Below are 17,636 nucleotides of genomic sequence, written 5' to 3' on the forward strand. Positions count from 1 at the left end.
ATAAAGACAATACTATAATGTATTTTCCTTATCATTTTCTTAATAATGCTTTCTTTTCTACAGCTTACTTTATTGTAATACAGTACATAATACAAATAACATACAAAATATGTGTTAATCAGCTTCATGTTATTGAAAGGCGTCTAGTCAACAGCAGGCTAATACAAGTTTGGGAGGAATCAAAAGTTACAGTGAATTTTCAACTGTGCAGGGGTCAGCACCCCTAACACTTGTCATACTCAAGGGTCAACTGTAGTTAGGTCATCAATTTCTTTCAAAAATATTTCATAATTCTCCGTAGGGGTGTTGCAATTTTGGTTAAATTTATTTTTAGTTATTTGATATTTTGTATGCTATTAGAAATCATAGTTCTTTAAAAATCAATGTTATGCTTGTTCCCAATATATTCAATCATAACCGATCTTTGAATATTTACTTCGTACCTGCAATTCCGTTACATTAATTTACAAATTTAATAATTTTCCTACAGTTTTTGGATTTTTCTTTCTTTTTTAACGTTTATTTATTTTTGAGGGACAGAGAGAGAGCATGAGTGGCGGAGGGGCAGAGAGCGAGGGAGACAAGCTGAAGTATGCTCCAAGCTCTCAGCTGTCAGCACAGAGACCGGCAAGGGGCTCGAACTTACAGACCCAGAGATCATGACCTGAGCCGAAGCCAGATGCTTAACCGACTGAGCCAGCCAGACACCCCAGTTTTTGGATTTTTCTAACCACATATCACCTATGAAAAAATAGCTTAATTTTTCCTTCCTAATTACCTCTTCTTTAAAATAATAAAACCCACAATAATCTAAATCTGAGTAATGTGTAATTCCTGTCGTCAATTCAGTAAAGAAATGCCAGTAGAGTCCATTTCCTTTCCACCTCACACGCGCTCACACTGCGACCAGATCACTGCCCCTTTTACAATCACTTCCAATCCCAGGAGACCTAGCAGAGCCTAGCGGTCTTGGAGGCGGGCTGCGGAAGCGCCCAGCCCTGGCACTCTGACCGCTCCACCCCGCGCCCGGACGCAGCCAATCAGCGGCCGCCTCTTACGAGCGCCCCATCGGCCAAAATGGCGGCGGCCGTTGGCGCGGAGACCAGCTTGTAGTTTCATTGCTTTACTCCTCCCGTTACAAAATGTGAAAGGAGGAGCGGCTGGCGGAGGGGGTTATAGGCAATGAGTCGGCGAAGGAAACATGGGGACAGCCCTGGCCTGAAGAGCACGCCGCCCAAAGCGGCGGCGGCTGAGGAATGCAGCTCGGTGGTCGAGCCAGGGAAGAGGCGGCTGAGGTCGGCCCGCGGCTCAGGGCTCCGCAGGGCCGGAGAGAGGTCTCCCCGGCCCGTGCCACAACAAGAGCAGCCTCCAGCAGCCGCTTCGTGCAGTAAAAGTAACCCCGAGGGTGAGACGTCGGCAACGCGGCCTCTCCGGGCTTGTGCGCTGCAGCCCCACAGCCCGCTTGCCAAGGAGAAACCTGGGGTGCGGGTGGGGGTGGAGTCTGAAGTGTTTCCTTTCTCTGGGCTTCTCCCCTCGTGAATCCGAAAGGAACACGACGCCACTACCCCCGAGTTTGAGCTCTGCCCCGTTCGGTTTGACCACTCCCTTGCCGCCGCTACAGAAATAGGTCCTGTGATTTACCTGTTTGAGGAAGGGCAGCTATTTCTAGGCTGCTGCTCCAGTCATCAGCAGTGGCAGAGTGAGGAGAGCTATCGGATAGACTTGCTGCCTTCACCTTGCTCCCAGGAGACTTATTCCCCTCCTCATTTAAACTTTTGCCCTGACTTGCTTAAGTGGAGGGGTCATATGAAAAGCCGTATCTATCTCTTAACTCAAAGCTTTGGTGATGTCTCACCTCATTACGAATAAGCCGGAAGTTCCTGTGTATGCTGGCCCTCAAAGTAGGAAACTAAGGGCCCCCGAATATTCTGGTCAGTTTTTGGTGTTCCATTTTTTAAGGATTTCTAATAAATCCTGGTAGGCACTGCACTTCAAACAAATGCTCTTACAGTGTGTTCTTAAAAGTCGGCTTTTGTTACCTTGTCTTTAGTTTACTCTCATAAAGCAGTTTTGGAAAGAACAACAACATTTCTTTGTAGAAATGTAAAAGTATTAACTAGACAAAACTAACCAAGAAATGGGTCGTTAAAGCTTTTTAAAGTAATTAGTGTAAGTAGGATAGAGTTGATGAAAGAGGGCTAAACAGACTTTTACTGCTGGGAGCCGTTTGGTTTTTGAAATATATCTATAAATTATAGGTGGTTCCCAAAGCCTCCAAGTTCCAGTGGTAATGAATGAAGTGATTAGATCATACACTGTTACACATTCATAGAGCTACTAGTCTATCTTAAAATGCTTGCTATTTACAATGTCAAATTTGTCAAGTATTACAAGGATTTTTATGTGAAATATTTCAGTTGTGGTTAGAGTAATATCATCTCAGAAAATTTTATAATTGTACCATAAAAAGTAATATAAGGGATATTTGACATTGGGGTATTATGAAGTAAAGTAATGCTTTGCAATGCAACAATTGTTTTTTAATCTTATTTTACTTAGAAAGGTATGAAACACCAAAGAGAGTGCTGAAAATGGATTTATTGTCATCTACCTTCAGTTCTCCTAATGATCCAGATGGACAGAATGATATCTTTTGGGATCAAAATTCTCCAATGACAAAACAGTTAGGTAATTTATTATTAATTAGCATTTTTATCTGGGTAAATATTTGGCAAATGATTAGGATTTAACTATAGAATTTCAGTCAGGTAGTAGCAGGAACTTTTATACAACAGAAGTTTTTTGAGAATCTTCCGTGATTGTTATGATATGCTTGTGATGTCAGTGCACAGTGATCTAAGCCATGCTAATTAAAATTGTTTTCTAAGAAGTGACTGCTGTTTTTAAAAATTAAGTTTTTTGTTTACAATTTATAGAAATGTTTTTGTTTCTTTAGGTAAAGGAAGAAGAAAACAGATTTACACTACTGATAGTGATGAAATCTCACATATTGTTAATCGTATTGCTCCTCAGGTAAATATCACTAGGTTTGTAGTTTATTTAAACACCGTGAAAATTATGCTACTAGGCCCACATATAGTTCACTTGGATGAGAAATATTTGGTCTTTTACAGTTCTTCTGAAAATAGAGAAGTAAAGTTTACTTTTACCTTTTCTACTACTGAAATGTAGGTTTTGAAAAAAGGGACATAATGTATAATTGGTAATATATATTTTCCTAAGAATGTATCTTACTTTAATTTTTTTAGTGATGAAATTCGACTAGAGCTTTGCGTTTATTTTTTTTATAATTTTTTTTAACTTTTATTTAGTTTTGAGAGAGAGTGTGTGAGTGGGGGAGGGGCAGAGAGAGAGGGAGACACAGAATCTGAAACAGGCTCCAGGCTCTGAGCTGTCAGCACAGAGCCTGATGCGGGGCTTGAACTCACAAACCGTGATATCATGACCTGAAGTCAGACACCCAACCGACTGAGCCACCCAGGTGCCCCTGTGCTTATTTTAATGTTGTTCAACCATATATGGCCTCATTTTTAAAGTTACTAAAATAATAGAATCAAAAAATAAAAATTTAAACTTTTGAGTTTTTTGTGAGTGGTATTTGTTTACGGTCTACAGCCTACTTTTTCCCCATTAAAATTGCTCTTCTTAATACTTGTGGACTAATAAGATCATTGAGCAACATTCATATAAGTGGAAAGAACACTAGATTTGGAGTCAGTTCTGAGTCCACCTCCTAAACTGAGTGACCATATGCAAATCACTTAAGTTCTCAGAACTTCATTCAGCTATAAACTAGAATTAGTACTTGTCTTGCCCTCTCCATTGGACTATTAGGAGGAATAAATTAGTTAAAAATTCTTTGTAAACTAAAGAGCACTATAAATGTAAGGTTATATTATAGTTTATGATAATTATTTGCTATCATAGAATCATCTTCAAAAGTTTCTTTCTCTTTGTTTCAGTTCCTGTACTGCTTGAATGAAATAGAAATACAAGTTTAGGGGCGTCTGGGTGGCTCAGGTGGTTAAGTTAAGCTTCTGATTCTTAGTTTTGGCTCAGGTCATGATCTTATGCTTATGGGATCAAGCCCTGCATGGCGTTCTGCTGACTGCATGGAGTCTGCTTGGGTTCTCTCTCCCTCTCTCTGTGCCTGCCCTGCTCACGCTTTATCTCTCTTTCTCAAAGTAAATAAACTTTAAAAAAAAAAAAAAAAGAAAGAAAGAAATATAAAGTTTAAGTCAACCTCTGTTTTGATCCTCTTCTCTCTCTTTTTCTTATTTAACAATATTTAAGTCTAGAAAACATTTTAGTTTGGGATTTTTTCCTTGACATACCCTTATCAAGGGTTTATTGTTTATGGTAAACAATAGATGGCACTGGCCCAAACTGTGGTTACAAGGAATCACCGTCATCCAGGTGAAGGAGACAGGAAATAAAGTTTTCTTTAGTGGCTATAAAACATCCGAAATTACAGTTAGCACAGTCAAAACAACTATGTTGCTACTAGCTCTGCATTCCATGTTTGGCATGTCATAGAAATTCATTTTACATATGGTTCAGTAGTTAAATAGCTTTTATGCCACGATACTATTTACTTCATAAGTTAACAATAGATCTTCATTAGTTGTGGATTTCACATGAAAGAAGCATATAAAATGTGTTTGGGCTGGCCAGCTTAAATTGTGATAAAAAGATAGTTGAGTAAATTACTGGACCCTTTACCTAAGTGGGCTGGAAATAATAGCTCACATAAAGAAGTGGCAACAATATGCAAGTCGTAACTTGTATATAAGAAAAAATACAGTGAAATTAGTTGCTTTTAAATGTTACTTTTTTCGACTAAGCACTTTTAAAGCCTATAGATATTTGGTAGTATCAAGGTCTTTTAAAAAGACTGACATGTTCTCATAATGACATAGTCATGCTTTTTATTTTTAGGTGAGTTACTCCCTCAAATAGTTATTTAAGTCACCTTGGTATTTTCAGAGGTGACATTTTTTTAAAATATGCACTTCCATATTCAGTGGACAATCATTTCACTTTCTTCAGGGATACTTTTCATATGGTGTTTGTTTGAAGATGTATATTGTTTCATCATTTTTATACAACTACACACTGTATATAGGAGTAAATGAAGTAATATGTTCAGATACCTTATAACACCTGGATTATAGTTGGAAATCAATGAATTATGCAATTATTATTAAAGACACTTTAAAAATATAATTAATATAAAAACATACAAGGGCCCTTGTATACATAAAATTGGACATATAAAGCTGTCCTACCTTTATTCTCTAAATTAATTAATTTTAAAATACTTGGTAAATGGACAAAGTGCCCATAATTAAATCAATAAGAATGTTATTTTCCCTAAATTCAAGGTTGTTGAAACAAAAGTGGAAATGTATAGAGTCTAAAAGTAAACTTACTGATTTACTGGAGTATTTTGTGAAACTAAAATCTACTAGGTTCAAGTGGACATCTAAGAAAACGGCTAAACTGCTTGTTGATTGAGGATTTTAAAGTATCAAGTTGTAGGGATCTTTTCACCTAAACCTAGCAAATAAATGAAAACTGATATATTCTTTTTTTTTTTAATTTTTTTTTTTTAACGTTTATTTATTTTTGAGACAGAGAGAGACAGAGCATGAATGGGGGAGGGTCAGAGAGAGGGAGACACAGAATCCGAAACAGGCTCCAGGCTCTGAGCTGTCAGCACAGAGCCCGACGCAGGGCTCGAACTCACGGACCGCGAGATCGTGACCTGAGCTGAAGTCTGCCGCTTAACCGACTGAGCCACCCAGGCGCCCCTGTAAACTGACATATTCTTTATGCCTAGCATTTTGTTAGATGCTAAACTATAATAATCATAAGATCATTCCATGCCTTCAAGTATCCTATAATCTAGTGATAAGATTATTTTTACCTTGTGTGATATTATGTTCATTCTGAGTACTGTGTTCATTCTCAGTACAAAAATAGAGTAGAAAATGGTTAACCTATTTGATTTGTTGGTTTGGTTTGTAACTAATGAATAAACTCATTTTCTAATTTTTTGCTTGATCAGATGACTGAAAGACATAGCAAAAATATCCAGGATTGGGGCGCCTGGGTGGCGCAGTCGGTTAAGCGTCCGACTTCAGCCAGGTCACGATCTCGCGGTCCGTGAGTTCGAGCCCCGCGTCAGGCTCTGGGCTGATGGCTCAGAGCCTGGAGCCTGTTTCCAAGTCTGTGTCTCCCTCTCTCTCTGCGCCTCCCCCATTCATGCTCTGTCTCTCTCTGTCCCAAAAATAAATAAACGTTGAAAAAAAAAAAAATATCCAGGATTAAAATGGCTTTTTCCTATCCTTCATAGTGGTCAAACTTCTCTTTCTCCTTTCTCTACTTATTTTTGTTCTTATTCCTGCCTTATTCTTAGCATTAGTTCTAACCTTGCACTTTCTAACTCATTTGTGAGTTAATGCAGTCTTGTTGACCTGAATTCTAAGTGTTCCCAATTCAGGTCAACATGGATTGTCCAACTTTAGATAAAGATTATGATGGGGATAGTGAAAATATGGAGAATCAGGTGATATAGAAAGAATTCCATATGAATCTCTCTTTATTCTTAGGAAGTCAGTTTTCTTTTGATAATAACTATGCCTTTGCCATTAAATATGCACTTGTTAAATTCTTAGAACTTAATTTTTTTTGAAAATAAGGAAATACAAATTCTGAATATTTTCATTTCCTGAAACATAAATGGATCACTTCTTGCAACTTGTTATTGCCATCCTCCAACTTCTCATTGTTCTGGAGCTTGTTTAGTAAATTATCACCTTACCACAGTTTATTGCTTTAGGAAGATAATTCAATGTAGTTAAAGTTTGTTTTTCTTTCTTTCTTTCTTTCTCTTTCCTTTTTTTCTTTTCTTCCTTCCTTTCCCTTTCTTTCTTTCTTTTTCTTTTTTTCTTCCTTCCTTTCCCTTTCTTTCTTTTCTTTCTGTCCCTTTCCCTCTCCCTCTCCCTCCTTTTCCCTCCCTCTCCCTCCCCCTCCTTCCCTTCTTTCCTTCCTTTGTAAACATACCTCTTTTCCCTTCTGCCAAAGGATGAAAAACCAACAACAAACTCCATGCTAGGCATGTGGATTGGTGCTTCTGCTATTCCTTGTACTCCTAGTGTAGCAAAAGGCAAATCAAGAGCAAAAATCAGCTGCACAAAGTAAGTTCAAACTTTTCAGCTTTTCTGACATTCAGTGGAGTAAATATATTTAATAATACTCTGCTTTGATTTTGTAAATCTATTAAAATATTTATAAATTACTTTTTTCAGTTTTGACATGTAAAACTTTAGACTTAAAATAATTGTGTTGAAATTTTGAGTTTTAATATATTAAAATATGTTTGATAACAACTGAATATTTATAATGACTCAAGCTTTCTTAATTATGACTTTTTAAATGTTTAATAGGTTGAAAACACAAAATCAAGAGGAAGAACTTATGAAATTGGCTAAGCAATTTGATAAAAATATGGAAGAGCTAGATGTGATTCAAGAGCAAAAGAAGAGAAATCACGATTTTATCCAGACAATTTCAGAAGCAGAGACTTTAAGTAATTATAAAGATAATGTACAGATGCAGTTATTACATGATATAGTTCCAGAAATAGATAATGCTATAATGAAGAACCCAATGGAAGAAAACACCAAAATGTCTGCGATAAATGATCAAAATAGCAGTCAGAAGCCATTTGACCAAAATGCTGAAGCAGCCTTTAATGCCATTTTTGATGGCTCTACTCAGAAATGTAGTGGACAGTTCAGCCAAGATCTGTCAGATGCTTTTTTGAACACAAGTAATACTACCTTTGGAAAGAAAAGCGCTTTGAAAAAGGAGAAAATCATTACTAATGAAACTCTGGTCACTGAAAAACTGCCAGATAAAACCCCAGGATCACTTTCTTGTCAAGTAGATACTCTTGGAATGACAAATCCATGTGTGACTTCTTACACCGAGAAGCCAGAAGCTTTTAATAAACACCTTGATGCATTTCCTACCAGTGATTTTGAGGATGATTGGGAAAACTTACTAAATAATGAACCTTTTGTTATGCAAAATGTCAAAATGTATGAACTTTCCCCAGCTCCTAAAACAGCCCAGATTGCTGATCAAAAGAGTATTTGTAACTTTAACAATAAGTGTGATAAACATAAGTCAAGAATGAATACAAGCCTAGGTGCCAGGTTAAGGGATTCAAAAATTGTACAAGATCTCCCTTCAAAGACACATAACAAGGAATTAATAGATTCTGGAAAATACAGTTTTTCACTAAATCCAAATGATGAACCAAACAAATTGCCATCCAGTGGATATATAATGAAACTTGAGAAATCTTTCAATAAAATTGTTCAAGACTGTCCAGTTGCATCTAATCTGACAAAAGTAAAAGAAGATATGCATACTAAATTTACTTCTAATGTAAATACTTTTGAAAAGTCTACTTTGAACACAAGATATTCTAATGAACAAGAAAATAAGTCCATTTTTAATCAGTCTTTTAAAGCACCTGCTAATATAAATCCTTTTGGCTCTGTAACTTTGGGCAACGAAACCAGTGTTTATAATACAAATCAGACTAATGCATCAAAGTTAGGTTCTTTCTTTGATGACTGGAATGATCCATCATTTGCCAATGAAATTGTTAAAGCATGCCATCAATTAGAGAATACCTGGGAAGCAGATGATGTAGATGATGATTTATTATACCAAGCATGTGATGATATTGAAAGACTAACTCAGCAACAAGACATTAGAAAGGGCAGCAAGATACCAGAAAGTACACTTGAGGTCAATAATAGTTCCAAACATGGAGCCAAAAACATATTTACTACATCTAAACAAGAAAGTCAGTTGGTGCAATCAAAACATTTGAATCTCAGCAGCATTTCAGGGCACACATCTTTCACAAATAGCTCACAATTAAATAAACCAGTGAAGATGGATAAAAGGGAAATCTGTGGAAATTCTCCAAGTTTTTTAGGTGCTACAACAAATTTGACAATATACTCCAAGAACTCAAATTGTCATATCAATAATCTGCATTTCTCCTGGAATAACACTGATGTTCCAATACAAGTGAAAAGTCCACAGTCAGTTCTTACGGGAAGTTCAAGTTTGAATGTGAGTTCAGATTATAGGAATACAGAAACTGCTACTTATAAGAAGAAATTAAGTACTCAGCATCTGTCCCATAGGAGCACAAGAGATGGAGATCAGAGTGGCCTTAACAAAACAGTTAGATTTCCTAAGTATACATTTACAAAGATGAAAAATTCTCAAATTCTTTCCCAGTTTAATCAAAATTGTCTACCAGGAAGTATTTCTGATACCAAAATTACACAGGGTTTGGAGAAAAATAAAACTCCTGTCCACTCGTTTTGTGGGAGGGCTATTCAACAACAGTGTTTGGTGAAACGTTCTGAATCTTTGAAACAACCTTCAAAAGGTATGTATAAAGTAGTTTGAAAATTATCACCTGGGAAAGTAGCTAACCTAGTTATTTGTTGTATCGAATCTGTGTAACATGTAAGATTAAAAAAGTATGACATTTAACTAGAATTCTTAAAGCGACTCTTAGGAATAATTATGCTGTAATATACAAAGAGGGGTGATTTATGTTTTCAAAAGACTGCATCAGATTCCCAGCTTTTAATTCAGTGACTAGCATATAGTAGGTATTCAGTAAATATTTGTTGAATGTTTTCTGAATTATTTACTAGGAAATTGTACTTTTAGATCTATTTATTTCCAAGAGATTATGTTTACTAAATATCTCATTGTTTTAAAACTTCGCTCATACTCCTATGTTTAGCAGAACATTGAGGTGAGCAATATTTGAAAATTCAGAGCATTCTAATTAAACACATTTGCTGTGATGGTTAGAATTGCAGTTTGCTTACTCAGTACAGCCTGTCTGTCATCTTTGATTTTTCTGATTCCTCTCCCACAATTCTATCAAGTTGCATTGTTTCTATCTCAGAAAAATACATCTTAAAATTGTCCATTTTCCTCACTCAACCTCTACTACCCTTATCCAAGCTAACATTTCTTGACTAGATTCCTGCAGTTCTTTTATCTCTTTTCAACTCTAGTCTCCAAACATTAGAATAATCTTTTAAAAACAAATAGGCAAACATGGCATTCTTGTGCTTAACCACAGCCTTCAATGATGGCCATCATCTTTCAAATAATATTCCAACTTTACACTGATCTGCAAGGCCCTGGATTATCACTCCTTGCCTGCCTACCTTCTTTTTTACCTCACCTACCAAATAAGTTTCAGTTACATTAGCTGTCTTTCAGTTCTCAAACAGCATAGTTTCTTTCCTAGTTCAGGAGCTCTGACTATGCTGTTCCCAACTAAAACTATTTCTTCCTGATGTTTGTCTCCCCTTCTCCCCACCCCCATCCGTCTTTTGGTTGGTGCCTTTTTATCTTTAGGTCTCAGTTTAAGTATGACCTTCTCACAGAGACCTTCCTTGAACAATCTATAGGTCTTTTCCTTGTCATTTTCCATCATCTCTCTTATTTCTTTTATCACAGTTTGCAATTAAGTATTGATTATTGTCTGTCTTATCTGTGAATACCTAGACCTACCACAGCATCTCCCACATAGAAGATGTTTAGTAAGTATCTGAATGAATATCATGTAATATAATGTGAAAAATCTTATTCACTGATACTGTAATCTTTTTTAAAAGGCACTGTATCTGGCATAACTACTTATACTTCTTAATGTCCAGTTCTTTCTCACAGCCTTACAATTTTACAGATGCTATTTCCTTCACTGAAACATAGTACCCCCACATGCATATACCAAATCTGCCTGGCCATTTTCCATTTGTCCTTTAAAACACAGTATGTTTTTATTCAGTTCAATAATTTAGGTTCACTTTCTCTGGGTTTCTCCAATACCCAGCTTTAACTTCTGTTATAGCATTTACTATGCTAGCTTGTAATTACAGATGTTTTTTAATCAGTCTCCCTCACTTCGGGCTAATATTAGGATTTTTATCTATTATGTAGATCAATGCTAATAAGGTGAGGGAGATTTTATCTTCTTTTAACATTACATCATTGTTTTCTGTTTAGATTCTAGATGGTGCTTTTGTTGGCATTACTGCTCAACTTTCCTATTTAAGTGATTTTTTTTTTTTAACTCGTAACAGTAATATGCTCGTTGTATAAGAAGAAAGAAAGCAGAGTAAATTAATTTGAAGTGAAAAATTAAATTCTCAGTTTCTCATTTTGCACAGCCATGCCTCAGGAAAACCATAGCTAACAGTTTAGAATACATCATTTAACATTTTTGTGCATATAAAAATGTCCGTGTGTGTGTGTGTATGCCTATACATCTATACATATGCTATGTACCTACTATTTGACAACTTGGTTTTGCCTTCACTTAACATAGCTATCTTTTCCAGTTTTGTTTTGTTTTTTTGTAATGTTTATTTATTTTTGAGAGAGAGAGAGAGAGACAGAGTACAATTTGGTGAAGGGCAAAGGGGCAGAGAAGGAGACACAGAATCTGAAGCAGGCTCCAGGCTCTGAGCTGTCAGCACAGAGCCCAACGCAGGGCTCAAACCCATGTACCGTGAGATCATGACCTGAGCTGAAGTCGGATGCTTAACTGACTGAGCCACCCAGGCGCCCCTCTTTTCCAGTTCTATGTATAGTTTTGCTTCAGTCCTTTTAATGACTGTATAGTATGTCATTATATGGATGTACCTTGATCTATTTAACTGCCTCTCTATTGACAGGAAGTTCAGTTTGGTTGCATTTTTTACATTACAAACAATACTCCAGTGAATATACTTGTACATAAATTTCTGCATGCTCCTGTGATTGTATCTGTTAATTACTGAAAAATTGATGTAAATGTTTTGAAGTTTAGTGGATATCATTAAATCTTCCCAAAAAGTTTCATCAATTTATATTCTTATCAACACCAACAATTAATATTTCCCTATATTATAGCCTAGATATTTTGAAACTTTAAAAATTGTTGTTAATCTATAATTTTTATTTTTATTTAAATAAATCATTTAAATAATTTAAATTTATATTTAAGTAAATGTATTTAATTGGACCAAACTCTCAACATGAAATTATTTAAATACAGTTATAATTATGTTAAAAAGTACTAAAGATCTCTCTGGAATATTTGGGTTTTCCCAAAACTATCTACTACCTTATCTGCATATTTTATGAGTGGATAATCTGCCTTTCAGTTTATCTTATCAATTTTTTTAAGTTTACTGATAGTACCTAATCTTCTAATTAACATTAATCTATTTTCTATTGTTTCCACTTTATTTTACTTTGTTTTGTAGCAAGCTACTTTCTAGAGAACATCTTTGAAACAAAACCCATTTAACCCTTGTTTTAAGGCAGCCCGTTTGGTAAACCATGGCCCATCCACATCCAGCCCAGAGCCTGTTTTTATACAGCCAGCATGCTAAGATGTTTTTCACATTTTAAATAGTTGAGAAAATCAAGAGAAAAGTAATATTTCATGACCTTTGAAAATTACATAGAATTCAGATTTCATTGTCCATAAACTAAGTTTTGTTTGAACACAGTCACATTATTTATATTGTCCATGGCTGTTTTCATGCTACAATAACAGAGCTGAAGAGTTGCAACAAGAGACCATATGACCTTCAGAGGTTAATATTTTAACTTTCTGGCCCTTTACAGAGTTTTTTTTTTCTTCCTGATTTCTGCCTTATAATAAAGATTAAGAAGAACCACTCTTGGGGCGCCTGGGTGGCTCAGTCGGTTGAGTGTCAGACTTAGGCTCAAGCCCTGCATCAGGCTGTGTGCTTTTTCAGAATCTGTGTCTCCTCTATCTGCCCTTGGTCACAGTCTGTATCTCTCTCTCAAAAATAAACCAACATTTAAAAAAAAAAAAAAGAGCCACTCTTGCTTTGTACCTTGAAATAGTTTGAAACTTCGCCATGTATGTTTATTGCAGAATGAGCTAAAGGAAGGGCTGATGAGAGAAAAGGGTGACTCTCTCTAAATCAAATTTTCATGGTGTGACTTTATATCATTTGAAATTATTTTTCCAAGAATTTCACCATGTTAGTTGTAAACCCAGTTTTAGGGAGCTATGTTCTTTTCTGCTGTCGTGGATTATTAATCTGTTTTCCTTCCAAACTTGTGGTCAATTGAATGCAACTGTGTATGTGTGAATTCTGAGTTTCTTGTATTTCTCAGCTTTGAGACTAAAATATTAGATGATTACTCAAGCTAATTATAAAGTATCTTGTAGCATCTTTCTATAGGGAGAAATAGCTACAAATCTTTGAGGTAATAAGTTTAGGAAATAAGTCATCAGAGTCATCTAGGGAGTTTATCTGAAATATTTCTCTCTTACCCTGAATACCCTCTCCCATTTCCAATTATACCAAGAAAGGAAGGGGAGACAGATAATGTATTTTGGACAAATAATCTCCCTTAGGTAATAAGAGAAATGTCTTAGAACAAATTCTAAACCTGTGTCTAGATGTTAGTGTAAATAATATTTCTCTGCCAACAGTACTACAGATTGTTATTCTATGAGAGACAGATTTTACAACATAAACAGTTTTACCAATACAAGGTTGCTTAAGTATGATGGTCTTAATTTTCAAACATCATTTAAATGAGAAAATATGTTTGCTAATTTCAAAGTTTGATTCTTATTAGCATTACATAGATAATCTAATATTTTAGCTCAAAGTGACTTAACTCTGGAATTAAATTCATTTTATTAGAACTCAGTATTTTGGCAGAGGTAGAATTGGATGTTACTAAAATCAAACTTAATTTTATTTTCATTTACTTAATTTAAAACACATTGTTTATTTTATAGTACATTTACCTAAAGTATACTAAAAGCATACTAAAATATGCTGCATAGGAATGTCAGAATGCTTCACATTTTTATATATTAAAAAGACATTCGAATTGAAGTTTTCATTCAGATATTAATGCTCTTTGAAATAATCTTTTTAAAATATTTTTAATGTTTATTTATTAGAGAGAAAGAGAGATAGTGAGCATGACTGGGGGAGGGGCAGACAGAGAAAGGGGGAAAGAGGATCAGAAGCCAGCTCTGTGCTGACAGCAGAGAGCCCTATGCAGGGCTCAAACTCACAAACTGAACCATGAGATCATAACCTGAGCCAAAGTTGGACATTCAACCAACTGAGCCACTCACGTGCCCCTGAAATAATTTTCTAATGTTTATATAAAATGTGTCCTCCAAATAAAAACATTTGACAGTGAATTATATATTTATTGACATGATAGATTTCACTGGATCACTCTAAAACATTTTTTCCTGAATGGCTAAAATGAAAATCTTAGAGCTCTCTAGAGGAAAAAAAATTAGCATGAACATTGATACAGCTTATAGTAAATGTATACTATTTAAGGTGTTGGTATTTGAATTCATTATATTTTGACTACCTTTCTGTTGAAGTTTATATATAACATCTAAAATCCCAGGTTTTGGGGATACCTGGGTGGCTCAGTATGTTATTAGGCATTGGACTTCGGCTCAGGTCATGATCTCATGGTTCACAAGTTCGAGCCCTGCATCAGGCTCTGTGCTGTCCCCCTCTCGTACTCTGTCTTTCTCTTTCTCAAAAATAAATAAAACATTAAGACAATTAAAAAGTTAAATAAAATTCTAGTTCTTAAAAAATACTCATTTGTCAATTATGTAAATTAGATTTTATTCATAAGAATTATATGCTGGGAAGTCAAAATGTACAGTTTTAATCAAATGAATTTTATCACACTGTGAAAGGTGTATAAAATAGGAACGGATTGATCAGGACTTGATTTTCTTTTGGCCTAGAACACTGTATCTGTATATCAAATATCGTATTTAGTAGTTTAGTGTGATTTAATAGTTATACCAATGTGGCAAGTCTGGATGATAAAAGTAAAAAATTAAAACTCATGTTCAAGATGACTGTGTAGTCTATAAAAGTAATATCTATATTTTGTTTAATTTTTAGAGGAAGAAGAGAAAAATAAAAAATATTCTCCTGAAGAAATTCAAAGAAAAAGACAAGAAGCACTGGTTCGAAGAATGGCCAAAGCACAGGCATCATCTGTAAAGGCAGCTCCCACTTAACTTGATTTCTTTTATGAAATATTATTTGGAAGACTTAACAAAGACAGTTAATAACTATCTATGATAGGGAATATTCTTTCTTGATTTCTCTGTGAGAAATTTAATGCTGAGTTATAAAGCATGGACTTCTATTTTATTTAATAAATCAGTGTTTGCAGTGGTAATGAAACCTTTCCTTGAAGAGGTATGTGAAAGTAATTGCATATACGTTTTAGAAATTCAGGAAAGTTAGCAATTATGGTATAAAATTATACAGAATAAAGGAGTTATTTTTTCAAATATTGTGGATCATCCAAAAATAGGTAATTTGCTAATTTTTTTATTGTAATAACTTCCTAATACAAAGCTTCATCTTACTAAGAAATGAGACTTAAAAAAAATTTTTTTTAATGTTTATTTTTGAGAGACAGAGTGCGAGCAGGAGGGGGCAGAGAGAGAGGGAGATACAGTCTGAAGCAAGCTCCAGGCTCTGAGCTGTCAGCACAGAGCCTACTGTGGGGCTTGAACTCCCAAATTGCAAGATCATTACCTGAGCCAAAGTCGAATATTTAACCAACTGAGCCACCTAGGCTCTCGAGACTTTTTTTTTTTTTTTAGTTTTACTTTCAGTAACTGTTTCTTAAAGGTTTTATAGATTTCTGAATCTTAAAAATACTTCCATTTTCTTAGAAACGTGGTTGGTGGGAAATAAAGGACTTCGATTTATTTGTAAGGAAATTGCTATTTTCAATTCCTAGTCTGAAATAGATTTTAATTTTAATTTTCTAAAACATGATGCATTTTGGAAAGCTTTCACTAATTTTAGGGAAAATGCTGATTTAAGAAGTTTAGAAAAAAAGAAAGTAGACTGGCTAAGTTATAGAGCAATATTAACATTTAGAATTGTCAGAAACTTTAGATGTCATCTGGTCCAGCTTCTTTATTGTATGGGTGAGAAATGGATACTGTTCTGAAAGTCACAAGGCAAGTTAAAGCTGTTCTGTGATTAGAATGATTGCTATCATTCTAATGAACACCTAGACAATTATGCCAATTGCTACAGAGTATTAATCAGTATTTAAAATAACTTGTTTGTAGGAGCATTAATTATTTCATAGTATAAAACTAAAAAAATAGTAACAAAAAGTACATTAAGTTCTGTTTAATAATCTCATTGTTTCTTGTATTAAAGAATTTTATCATTCCATGATATAAAAATGAGAATCTTTCTCTTTTCAGTTTTCCTACAACTATTAAATTTTCCTTTGATTAAATTTTCTGACTTTTACCAATTTGTTTTTCTCTATTACTCTATTGTTTCTATTTGCCTGTCTAAAATTCTCTAAACTAGAATTGAAAATCTCAGCGGAAGTCATAAGGGCAGTAAGAATGCTTTATGTATCCTAAATGGCTTTAGGAGACCTGATGAAAGTTATAGATGTGAAACACTTATTAGTATGTTCACCACTACTCTGGTGTCTTAGAGCTATATGATAATATCAATATAATTAATGCATTTTAAGGTATTGCTATATAAAGATATACCACTTCAAAAATTGTATATTCATGTATATAGTGAAATAACATATTCTAGGTAACCTTTATTATTTGTCCAAAAATATATAATAAAGACCCTAAATAAATATAGGTAAATTTTCTATGTAAGAAATGATGAACTGAGATTCTTTATTTTTTCTAAAGTGGCTTCACTGTGTTCTTACTATGCTTTGGATATCTCTTCCTTTGTTTAAGTTCTTCCCTTCCTGCCATTTGCTTCCTCTATAGCCCGTGCCTTTAGCCAATTCTTTCCCTTCTTTAAGACTCAGCCTAATAAATCTCAGTTTCTTTGAAACTCATACCTGACCATTCTCACTGAAATTGATTTCTTTCTGATGATGGTGGTAACATTTCTTAGATGTTTCATGGGGGCAATCCTGTAATGTCATATATGTTATTCAGGTGTATATGTGTCCTGGTAATATTTCTACAACTTCTTATTTTGTATTTTCTTCCTAGTGTTGCCATATTTTCACACAGCCTATACTGCCATTTACTGAATAGTTTTCTTAAAGGGATGACTTTTCACTTTAAAAGGAAACTTTACAGTACTTATGGCTGGTAGGTGGAATAGTAAATGGCCCAGCACATTTCAACCTGAACATGATTGGTTTTCTAGGGTTACTCCTGTTCAAATTCTCCTTTCCTATCCCGATTCTTCTCTTAGCTATTGTTGGAAATAGTGGAGTCATTGGCCCTTCGGTGAGCACACAGAGGGCTGCGTAGTTTCTCTGGCTTGGCTCTTTCCAGTCTCTATGAAATCTGTTTCCACACAAAGAAAGGGCAATTGGTAGGCCTGGCAGCTCTATTCCAGCTCAAGTTCGGCTCAGGCTGGCTATAGAAAAGCTGACAGTGATAATGCCATTATTGCAGGAAAGTCTACTACAGAATAAAGTTCATC

The 17,636-nt window shown here is 35.0% G+C and overlaps 1 protein-coding gene across 7 annotated transcripts; it reads left to right on the top strand.

The window, feature by feature from the left end:
• Positions 1-773: 773 nt before the first annotated feature.
• On the top strand, positions 774-17,034 carry ETAA1 (ETAA1 activator of ATR kinase). 7 transcript variants are annotated; one of them, XR_006703516.1, is made up of 8 exons: positions 774-1,405; positions 1,839-1,931; positions 2,560-2,688; positions 2,957-3,033; positions 7,111-7,223; positions 7,473-9,508; positions 10,606-10,688; positions 15,081-15,193. XR_006703516.1 is itself a non-coding variant. In XM_045446275.1 (7 exons), exons 1-7 carry the CDS (start codon positions 1,183-1,185, stop codon positions 10,614-10,616), a joined length of 2,682 nt encoding a protein of 893 aa, XP_045302231.1. In that variant the 5' UTR covers positions 774-1,182; the 3' UTR covers positions 10,617-11,574. The 7 variants fall into 7 exon arrangements, 6 of the variants coding, with proteins under 6 accessions (XP_045302231.1, XP_045302228.1, XP_045302230.1 ...); XM_045446275.1 differs by lacking the exon at positions 15,081-15,193 and having other exon boundaries at positions 10,606-11,574; XM_045446272.1 differs by lacking the exon at positions 10,606-10,688 and having other exon boundaries at positions 775-1,405; positions 15,081-17,034.
• Positions 17,035-17,636: the final 602 nt, after the last annotated feature.

Source organism: Leopardus geoffroyi, chromosome A3, assembly GCF_018350155.1.
Source record: "Leopardus geoffroyi isolate Oge1 chromosome A3, O.geoffroyi_Oge1_pat1.0, whole genome shotgun sequence".
NCBI classification, from domain to species: Eukaryota; Metazoa; Chordata; class Mammalia; order Carnivora; family Felidae; genus Leopardus; species Leopardus geoffroyi.